This window comes from Oryzias latipes, chromosome 11 (assembly GCF_002234675.1).
Source record: "Oryzias latipes chromosome 11, ASM223467v1".
NCBI classification, from domain to species: Eukaryota; Metazoa; Chordata; class Actinopteri; order Beloniformes; family Adrianichthyidae; genus Oryzias; species Oryzias latipes.
This window is the reverse complement of record NC_019869.2, coordinates 4,370,601-4,381,606: the sequence shown is the minus strand read 5'-3', so window position 1 is coordinate 4,381,606 and position 11,006 is coordinate 4,370,601. Positions and strand designations below refer to the sequence as shown.

The following is an 11,006-nucleotide window of genomic DNA, read 5'->3' as shown; positions in this document are numbered from 1 at the left end:
AAAAAAAACACTTTTCTGTTTTTATCTCCATAGCAACCATTTTGTTTTTGGGTTGCCTGGAAGTGACGACCAGGTTTACACTGTTTTTACAAACATCAGTAAAAGTACATTCTTGGGTTTTCCTTGCTAACGGAGGTATTTTTTTCTTTATATGTTCATATTGTTTGTTTATAAATAATTACATTCATTTGGAGCCAGATATTCATGTTCTGAACTTTCATAATATTCTGGTTAAACTGGAGAAGTGTACCTTTTGCGAGCTCGCCACGCTATCGCCATTCCAAATCTACAAACTTTTAAACCAACTTTTTTAAAAATCTTGTCCCCAAGTCGCTTCCCAGTGATGCTCAAGGAGTTTAGAGGCGATATATTCTAAAAATTACATTTAAAGGTAATTTTTTCTTTTAAATTTAAGATGCTGGCCTCTTCCTGGGGTCAAAGGTCGATTAAACTTTGGCTGGGGTTGCAGACTTAACCCTGGCTCCTTGGGTGTGAACTTTTGCCAAAATGTTCTTTTCCTATTGTGTGAAAAGTCACATTTTGCCACAAAACGAGCGCCAAGCTGCAGATTCTGTGTCCATCCCATAATTTTGAAACTTTCCTTTGGATATCCCAGATGACGTGTTTTTGGTAAAGAGCGAAAACAATGACAGCATTCCGATGAATTTCCACATACGCTGATGCATAAACACCAAAACTTTATTGGCATCCCGTTCCAGAACAGTTACATATATTTCAACAAAAAAAAAAAAAAAGCAACGCTTCCATCCTCCTGATGGAGGAGATTCTTGGTTTGGCTGAATATTGGAATAATCTTTGTCCGTCACGTTCCGCTCCGCCTGGGATCTTTGGCAAACCCTCCGGGATGAAACGGGGATTCTGGCCTGAGAGCTTTTTATAGAAAACTCCTAAGCAGAAAATCATCTAAATAAATAAGTGACTCCTTGGTCCCTAGAAGGTCACAGCTCAGAAAACAAGAGCTTCTTTTTGTTTCTGGTTTCTGCTTGAAAGAATTTCCCGTCCGCCCGGAGGTCTGGACCGGGAGCAGAACCGTCTGGAAGCAGCGGGTGAGGACGTTTGCCGCGAAGCCCTTCAAAGACGACATTGGTTAGACGTTCCACCAGAAGCACAAAGTTGCGTCCCGTGAGACGAAAGCACTGCGGGTTTGGCATCGGGCCGCCTCGGCGTTCAGAGGACCACGCAGTCGGAGTCCTTCTCTCGCCTCCTGGCTTGCTGTGACCCCTGACCTCTGACCTGCGGACAGCAGCAATCAAACAAATGATAAACGGATGACGGGAGTCCGCAACCTTTAATTTTCTTACCGACGAAAACCTGGTGGAAGCCACAAAGACTTTAAGATAAGACACTGCTTTGTGTTTGTTAGTGTAACTTATGAGAAATACTAATAAACTACAGATAAAACAAAGAGGAAATGGTTTAACTTTTGACTTCCTTTCAAAATAAAACACTGTAGTGAAGGAATGTCAGCCGAGATTAAAAAAAATAAGTTTTTTACTGATTTTTTTTTCTTTTTAATTGGAAAAGTGTAAATCTAACAAACTGAAATGAAATCAAAGACCCACTCAGATGAAAACGGTGTTTTTAACTCGTTCTTTTGCCATTTTTTTTTTTTTGATGGAGGACCAGTGTAAAGAAAACTAAGCTAAAAATTACTCCAGTTGCACGCAAACGGCTTCATGGCAGTGTTGGAGCCACAGGCCGCCACTGATTGGTCCAAGTTGGTCTGAATCTCTATGGCAACCAGTCCCACCAATTAGAAGTGAGCTTGTTGGAAGGCCACACTCCTACCACTTCAAAGTGGGCTACATGAAATCTGTTAAATGTTTTGAACGTTGGAGCTCAGTAGGCTCCGCCTACTTTTATTGAAGCATCTGATTGGTCACTTTATAACTTGATAAATGCAATGAGTCTACGGGATTCCAGCTTCCTGGAGCCAGCGGGTACTTCCTGTTTGGACCGCCAGGGGCTGCCGATCCAGGTTCTCCCTAACAGTTGTTGTTTCCGCCGTGAGCTCACCTGCTGTGATGTCTGAACCGGTCCCTGCTGCTGCTGCTGCTGCTGCTGCTCCTGCTGCTCCTGCTGCTGCTGGTACTCCTCCTGCTGCAACTGTCTCGCCAACTCCAGGTCACTGAGGGGTCCGGGCGCATCCCCCTGCTGCTGCTGCAGGGACACTGCCACCAGGTAATCCTGAGGCCAGCAACAAGGTGAGCCAGCGAGCGTCTGCAGAGCCGCCACTCCTCAGTCTGACGGCGGTGGCCTCACCTGGTCGATCTGCCTCTGCTGCTCCTGCACGCTGGGCTGCAGCTGGGCGCCGCTCGCAGTCCTCTGGGGAGGGTGACACAGCCGGAAGTCGGAGTCGCAGAAGTTCCCGTCTCCTTCCACATTATGGAGAGACTCCCAGACCACGCGCTCCTCCTGCAGGAAGCCCTGGTCCGTCACCAGAAGGTACAGATCCCCCTGAGGAGGAGGAGGAGAAACCGCGTCAGGAGCCGCTCCGCCTGAGCTCCGCCTCCAGACCGTGCGTTTGTCTCCACCTTGTGTTTGATCATGGTACTGAAGTGGTTGTTTCTGAAGAAGACGGACATCTCTCCCTCTTTGGCGGTGGTGTTGAGCTCACACAGACCGTGATACGACAGCTGGGTGGCCGTCGACTCCAGAAACTGCTCTGCCACCAGACCTACACAGACGCACCGCTTATAGGTCATCGCAAAACGACGATATTTTTAACATAAATATCAGTTTTCTCTCCTTCATGTGCACAACATGGTAAATATTTTACTTTTACTGATAAAAAACGTAAAAAAAAATACAGAGATGATAGTTTAACTATGAAAGAATTGCCCTGTAATCGTTTTATTTTTACTTTTAGTCCCACTTGAAGGAGCAACGAAATGAACAAATATTTGTTGCCTTTTTCATGTAAAATGTGTTTTTGTTGCATCCCTGTCGGACTGTGTTACCTTCACTGACTCTGCTGCTTTCTGCTGAGTGTTTGTAGTCGATGATTTTCTCCACCAGCTGGTTGTAGCTCAGTTTCCCCACAGCAGCGACTATCTCTGGACTCTAAACACGGTCAAAAAAAATAGTCAGCCGCGTCCAGGAGGAGCTGACCTGCGGCGGGCGCGTTACCTGCGGGTCGACCAGCCAGCCGTGGTACAGCGGGATGTCCAGCAGGTCGAACACGATGCACTCCGGTGTGTATTCAAAGTCGGTGACTCCGGTGAAGCGGACGTTCACATCCAGGCCTGTGGAGAGTTTTGGCAGCACCGCCATGGCGTCGCTCATGTTCTGTGGACGCAAATGAAATCAAGCAAAAATAAATCAGCGTGACGCTCGTCTTTCTGTTGAGCACATTTGATGTACAAAGACGATTCAAAGCGCTTTACAGAAAACATTTTAAATCCAGAGCCCTGGACGGCTCAGTGTTTGAAAGATTGTTCCTTTAAATAAATAATTTGTGGCCACAATTTGGTAGTAGAAACATGAGGCTAAAATACTTATTTGTGTGCACAAAATACTAAATTATTGGCACAAATTAATTAATTTATTAGCAGATGTACTAAGAACAACAACAGTTAACAGGTTACGGTTAACATGTCAACCATAACATGTTAACCGTAACCCGTCCTCCGGGTCCAGGCGGCAGTGAAAATTTAGAACCTGATGTGCCAATTATGAACAATTAGTCTCTTTTATGTTATGTCTATAGCTCTGTAGTTAAAGGAGTGACCATTAAATTAAACATTTAAAGAAAGTTAAAAAGAACAAATGTGAAAAGATCTTAAAGTAACTGCAGAGGTGAACTTCAGTGAGCAAGAACTAATCAAATGTGCAGGTGTGTCGGTGTGCACGTGTGTCACCGTGTGCATGCGTGTCAGTGTGTGTGTGTGTGCATGTGCAAGTGTCACTGTGCACGTGTGTTACCGTGTGCATGCGTGTCTGTGTGTGTGCATGTGCAAGTGTCACTGTGCACGTGTGTCACCGTGTGCATGCGTGTCAGTGTGTGTGTGTGTGCATGTGCAAGTGTCACTGTGCATGTGTGTTACCGTGTGCATGCGTGTCAGTGTGTGTGTGTGCATGTGCAAGTGTCACTGTGCACGTGTGTCACTGTGTGCATGCATGTCGGTGTGTGTGTGGGCATGTGCAAGTGTCACTGTGCACGTGTGTCACTGAGTGCATGCGTGTCAGTGTGTGTGTGTGTGTGCATGTGCAAGTGTCACTGTGCACGTGTGTCACTGTGTGCATATATGTCGGTGTGTGTGTGTGCATGTGCAAGTGTCACTGTGCACGTGTGTCACTGAGTGCATGCGTGTCAGTGTGTGTGTGTGTGTGCATGTGCAAGTGTCACTGTGCACGTGTGTCACTGTGTGCATGCGTGTCGGTGTGTGTGTGTGCATGTGCAAGTGTCACTGTGCACGTGTGTCACTGTGTGCATGCATGTCGGTGTGTGTGCATGTGCAAGTGTCACTGTGCACGTGTGTCACTGTGTGCATGCATGTCGGTATGTGTGTGTCTATGTGCACGTGTCACTGTGCATGTGTGTCACCGCGTGCATGCGTGTCGGTGTGTGTGTGTGTGTGTGCATGTGCAAGTGTCACTGTGCACGTGTGTTACCGTGTGCATGCGTGTCTGTGTGTGTGCATGTGCAAGTGTCACTGTGCACGTGTGTCACAGTGTGCATGCGTGTCAGTGTGTGTGTGTGTGCATGTGCAAGTGTCACTGTGCATGTGTGTTACCGTGTGCATGCGTGTCAGTGTGTGTGTGTGTGCATGTGCAAGTGTCACTGTGCACGTGTGTCACTGCGTGCATGCGTGTCGGTGTGTGTGTGGGCATGTGCAAGTGTCACTGTGCACGTGTGTCACTGTGTGCATGCATGTCGGTGTGTGTGTGGGCATGTGCAAGTGTCACTGTGCACGTGTGTCACCGCGTGCATGCGTGTCGGTGTGTGTGTGTGCATGTGCAAGTGTCACTGTGCACGTGTGTCACTGAGTGCATGCATGTCGGTGTGTGTGTGTGCATGTGCAAGTGTCACTGTGCACGTGTGTCACCGCGTGCATGCGTGTCGGTGTGTGTGTGTGTGTGCATGTGCAAGTGTCAATGTGCACGTGTGTCACTATATGCATGCGTGTCGGTGTGTGTGCATGTGCAAGTGTCACTGTGCACGTGTGTCACCGCGTGCATGCGTGTCGGTGTGTGTGTGTGCATGTGCACGTGTGTCACTGTGTGCATGCATGTCGGTATGTGTGTGTCTATGTGCAAGTGTCACTGTGCACGTGTGTCACCGCGTGCATGCGTGTCGGTGTGTGTGTGTGTGTGCATGTGCAAGTGTCAATGTGCACGTGTGTCACTATATGCATGCGTGTCGGTGTGTGTGTGTGCATGTGCTAGTGTCACTGTGCACGTGTGTCACCGTGTGCATGCCTGTCTGTGTGTGTGTGTGCATGTGCAAGTGTCACTGTGCACGTGTGTCACTGAGTGCATGCATGTCGGTGTGTGTGTGTGCATGTGCAAGTGTCACTGTGCACGTGTGTCACCGCGTGCATGCGTGTCGGTGTGTGTGTGTGTGTGTGCATGTGCAAGTGTCAATGTGCACGTGTGTCACTATATGCATGCGTGTCGGTGTGTGTGTGTGTGCATGTGCAAGTGTCACTGTGCACGTGTGTCACCGCGTGCATGCGTGTCGGTGTGTGTGTGTGTGTGCATGTGCAAGTGTCAATGTGCACGTGTGTCACTATATGCATGCGTGTCGGTGTGTGTGTGTGCATGTGCTAGTGTCACTGTGCACGTGTGTCACCGTGTGCATGCATGTCGGTGTGTGTGTGTGTGTGTGTGTGTATGTGCAAGTGTCAGTGTGCACGTGTGTCACTGTGCGTGCACGTGGGTCACTGTGTGTGCATGTGCACGGGTGTCATTGTGTGTATGTGCAAGTGTCACTGTGCACGTGTGTCACTGTGTGCATGCATGTCGGTGTGTGTGTGTGCATGTGCATGTGTCACTGTGCACGTGTGTCACTGTGTGCATGCATGTCACTGTGTGTGCTTGTGCAAATGTCACTGTGTGCATGTGTCACTGTGTGTGCACGTGTGTCACGGCGCGTGTACCTGTTGAAAGTTGAGCTCCATCACGTTCGTCTTTTCTCTTGGCGTGACAGATAAGACGCAGTCTCCTACAAAATAAAATGCATTTTAGGAGTCAATTACCTGACTAAAAAAAGACAAAAACATATATATATATATATGGTTGTGGATATCAGTTTTCCTGGTAAAATATTACTGAAAAATACTAGTATACTAGTTTGATATCTCTAAAGAACAAAATTCTTAAATCTATCTCGGTCTTTTATTTTGTAGTCTGAACAGGTGAGCCGATCCGTTCCTTACCCAGGTGAGCCATCAGTTCTTCAGTTGTGACCATTTCAGTTTGAGCCGGTAACTTTGCCTAAACAAGCAAAACACAAACAATGATTTGAAACAGGATCTGTTCATTTACAATAATTTCATTTAGAAATTGGTTTTTTAAATACTGCTTCAGTTCGGCTAAACCAAAACGTTTTTGAGCTCGAACATCCGTCCCAACGGGAATTCTACCTTCCAGCGTAAAAACAGCGTGTTCATGATGGCCAGCAGGGGGCAGGGCCCGTTTTCACTCTGGGTGATGATGGGGGTCTTCTTCTCCTTCCATGTGATCCACTTCACCAGGTAATACGCAGGGATGGGGGGTCTGGGCTCTGCAGCAGCAGCCGCTGCATCACTATGAGGAGGAGGAGAAGCGGTCGCGGCTAAAACGGCGCCCCCTGCATGCAGAGCACAGGAGTGTTTTTGATTCAATTGAGGCTGAAAACAGGTTTGAAGACAGTCCCTTAAGCATCAGAGGAAGACCCTCACCTGCAGCTTCCGGTGCTTCATCCTCCTTCAGGCTGGGAACATCCGTGGACACCGGGAAGCTTTCCACCCCCGGAGCGGGGCAGGACGAAGACAAGCCGTCCTCGATGTCCAGAGAGCTCCCCGCAGCCGGGAGTCCGTCGGAAAACTCCAGACTCTGGATGGAGAAGGATGCGGAGTCGGTGGAGTCCCGCTGGTCGTCGGAGCCGCCTTCGGTCAGCACAGAGGAGCTCTCCTCCAGGTTCACATCTACACCCACACACAGAAAGAGGAACGTTTCTCAGACAAACGCTGGAAAAGACAGACCCTTCAGTGTCCGAGTGACTTAAAGGTAGAGATTCGTTCAGCTGGAACAGATTCCAACACGTTTGACAGAAAACATTTCGGACAAACGAGCAACAACTTTCACCTGGAATGACAAGAACGTCATCAACCTTTGTGTAAAGAAATAAATAACAATATCGTACAGTTTAGATCCAGATTCCAGCTCAGACGAGGAACACAAAGACGATCTATTTGTCTGAGAGTGGATGCTGCAGAACGCAGCCCCACAGGGGGGTTAAAGCCCCGCCCTGCGGATTTTCTACGACACAAATACGTTTTTGTAATCGGCAGTTTTTCTTCTGCTCCAGAGTCACAACGATTTGGAAACAGAAATACTCAGAAATGCAATTTGAAGCTTAATTTTCTATTTGCCCTCCATATTTAGAAGAATGTCACAAGAACGTGTTAAAAACACAGTTTTCATTAAAGTGTCTTTTAGGTTTAGTGTCCAAAAGGCTGCAAAAGCTTGGGACAAAAATACGACACAAAAACACCCAAATTAGCCGCAAGTTGTATTTAAGAAAACAGGAGTCAAAAGATCTATTGGGGTCAAAATACAACAACTATAACATTTATTTTAACTGAAAGTTTCTCAAATTAAAAGGAGAATAAAACACTTTCCTTCCCAGAACTGTTTAAGACGTTAAAATGTAGTTTGTAAAAGTATTTACACAGGAATCACATTCATTACTTTGTACAATGGGGGGTTTTTGTGACTCTGTTTTGTGTGTCTGTTGTGTGAACATGTCTCAGAACAGCTTCTATGCTTTAGAAACAAAAGCCCATTGAAGGCAGCCGTTGCACCACAGCTTCCTGAATTCAAAAAACGAATAAAACAAAAACAAAAAAATCATGTTTCGATTTTGCTTGAATCAGAAAGCGCTCTGATCACAAAATCAAATCGAAGCTCGACTCAAACACGACGACAAAAACAGCAGATCTAGTTTTTGTTTGGTGGCGTTTTCCAAAACATTGTTTATTTATAAGAAAGTCACAGACACTAGAAATCTGGTCATTGTTACTAGTAAAACCACAAACATTATCTAGCTGTTATACGTTTCTAGGAACATCTGCTTTTTGCATGTGGTTCTCTGTCTTATTGATACATGTACATATGATGCAAATGTATGCGACAGCTGTGTGATGGTGGTGAACCGCTCTACCTCTGTGTCCGTCCGTGTCCGCTCTTCCTTCAGGCTTTCTCTGCTTAAGGAGCCCTGATAGAGTTCTTTCTTCTGTGGTGGTTATGAGGGTCAGCGTCTCGTTTTCCGACGACAGACTCGGCGATGACTCTGGCGGTGTGGGCGTGGCCTCCTCCTCTTCGTCTGTGACTCTAGCGGCAAAAGGCCTGTCACCAAAAGGCAGCCCTGCCGCTGACGCCTCGTTTCTTAAGGCGCCGGCTCCCTCCTTTGTCGTGTTTACAATCAGTCCTTTGGAGACGCCAAGAGGCGACCCGTCCAGACTGCCATCAATCAGGACGTCTGCCGTCGCTGTAGGCTGTGAGCTGGATTCCGCCATGTCTGGCTGTAACAAGATGCCAAGGCTTTACAAGACAACGGTATCTTCACAAAAACAAAGTAAAACCCTGTCCATGAAGGGTGGCGATTCCTTCAGATGGCTTTTTATTTATTTTTTTAAAGAGTAGCAGCCAACATCTGGCACTAAGGAGACATGGTCACCACAAAACATCAAGAACTACAAGGACACTGAACACTTCTCAAACGGTTGTATTTTTAGCAGGTGTGGTCACTATTTACTAACATTTTACTGGAAAGTCAGCATGACCACAGTGTCAAATGTTGGCCACGCCCACATTTTTACTCATAGATTTAAGAGCAAGAAAATAGGGCATTAAATCGGCTAAATACACCAAACAGACCAAAACTTTCCAAGATATGCAGCCTGCAGATATCCTGCCAGACCTGAGGAGAAAGAAAACAACACAAACATGAGTATTTTAATAAATATTTTAAATATACATAAGTCATGACACACCATAAGAGGGTTTTTTGTTGTCAGGTGGCCATGATACAACCTAATTATGGAGAAAACGTGGTATTTTATTAAATGTTGTTCACTGTAGACAGATGGAGAAAATCGAAAAAAATGCGCAAGAGTTTTTATTTTCGCTTAAATCAACATATTTCTAAGGACCAGTACTTACAGCAATCTCTGAAATAGCGTTTAGTCAATCAAGCTGTATGTCAAGTATCCCACAATGCACCTCATTCAGATAGAAAACCATAAACAGAAACTCTGCGTCACTCCTATTTATCAAAGCTTCCGCCAACAACAGCCGTCATCTCATAAGTATGTCAGGACCCCTGGCACTAACTGACAGCTCAGCAGTAAGCCGCTTTCTGCTCTGACACAACTCTCCGTGCTAGCAAACATTTTTTTGGGCTAACTCTTCCAGCTAACTACGCTGAGTCAGTTTTATGAAAACACTCAAACGTCCTCGTTGAAGCAAGTGCGCAAAAATGCAGCGCACTCTTCTGCGTTTCTGCCTGAAAACAGCGGAAAACGCCCGCACTTACCAAATGGGGTCTGCAGGTCTGTTTCCTACGCTGACGCTAGCTTCTGGACAATCATTCTAGCTGTTTACATTCTTCTCCGACAGGCACACAGGCAGGTCGTAGACTCCGCCCACTGCCAACAAGACCCTGTGACGCCGCATCCGGTCACCTTACGTCACACTTCCGTTACTAGTTTTTACGTGAAAACCTTTAAAACAACAGTTGACAAACCTTTAACAACACCATCATCAACCTCAAAAACGATATGACTGCATTTTGCAATTTAAGACTCTTTTTGGGTAAATTAACTCGCAAATTTAAAATATTTCCACGTAAACCTCATCTTTAACTAGTCTGAAAAAAGTTTTTTTAAATTAAAATTTAAACTGATTTATTTGTTTCATCATCAACTTAAAAATGAAGTAAACAAAGTATTCATATTTCATTATTGACTATAATAAAAAAATTTAAGCTGATTATTTTTCCATGGTCATTCTACTATGTTAAGTTACAGTAATAATTGTACTGTATCTCTTAATTCAATGTAGCTGTGATAATTGGGTTCTTCTATATAAGTATTCTTCTAATAATTGTGAACAAAATGTCCAACTTTTGTGGAATTTTTTAAAGTGTCTGTAACCCCTTAGCAAAAGAAAACGTTTACCAGTAAAAGTGAGGCAGTGTACTTAAAGTTTGATCTGTATTTATCATTCATTCATTCATTCATTCATTCATTCATTCATTCATTCATTCATTCATTCATTCATTCTTCTTCTTGACCGTTTATTCACTTTCGGGGTCAGGGGGTTGCCGGAGCCTATCCCGGCCACTTGGGCGTAGGCAAGGGATACCCTTGACTGGTCGCCAGTCTGTCGCAGGGTGGAATATCCTCAATCACACATCCATTCACTCTCACACTCACACCTATGGACAATTTAGAGTTGCCAATTAACCTAAGAAGCATGTTTTTGGACGGTGGGAGGAAGCCGGAGATCCCGGAGAAAACCCACACATGCACTGGGAGAACATGCAAACTCCACACAGAAAGGTCCCCCATTGATGTTGATTTTTCACATCCCCCAGCCAGGACTTGAACCGGGTGTATGTAAACTTTAAATTATGATTATTTTTCATTCCATACAATTGACGAGGCAACATAGAAAAAGATGAAATATTATATTATGGACTGTGACAAAAGACTTTTGATTTTTTTTCCACCATGGCTACAGTCAGGTGATGGTCCCTTAGCAAAAAGTACAATAAA

At 45.5% G+C, this 11,006-nt stretch overlaps 1 protein-coding gene across 1 annotated transcript; it reads right to left on the bottom strand.

Moving 5' to 3' along the window:
- Positions 1–681: 681 nt before the first annotated feature.
- On the bottom strand, positions 682–9,894 carry mindy1 (MINDY lysine 48 deubiquitinase 1). Its single transcript, XM_004073735.4, has 13 exons — positions 9,764–9,894; positions 9,106–9,148; positions 8,390–8,750; positions 6,906–7,151; positions 6,609–6,814; positions 6,402–6,459; positions 6,123–6,187; positions 3,151–3,309; positions 2,982–3,084; positions 2,556–2,698; positions 2,284–2,478; positions 2,038–2,208; positions 682–1,254 (listed from the first exon to the last, which is right to left on the bottom strand). Exons 3-13 carry the CDS (start codon positions 8,742–8,744, stop codon positions 1,189–1,191), a joined length of 1,767 nt encoding a protein of 588 aa, XP_004073783.1. The 5' UTR covers positions 8,745–8,750; positions 9,106–9,148; positions 9,764–9,894; the 3' UTR covers positions 682–1,188.
- Between the last annotated feature and the right edge of the window lie 1,112 nt (positions 9,895–11,006).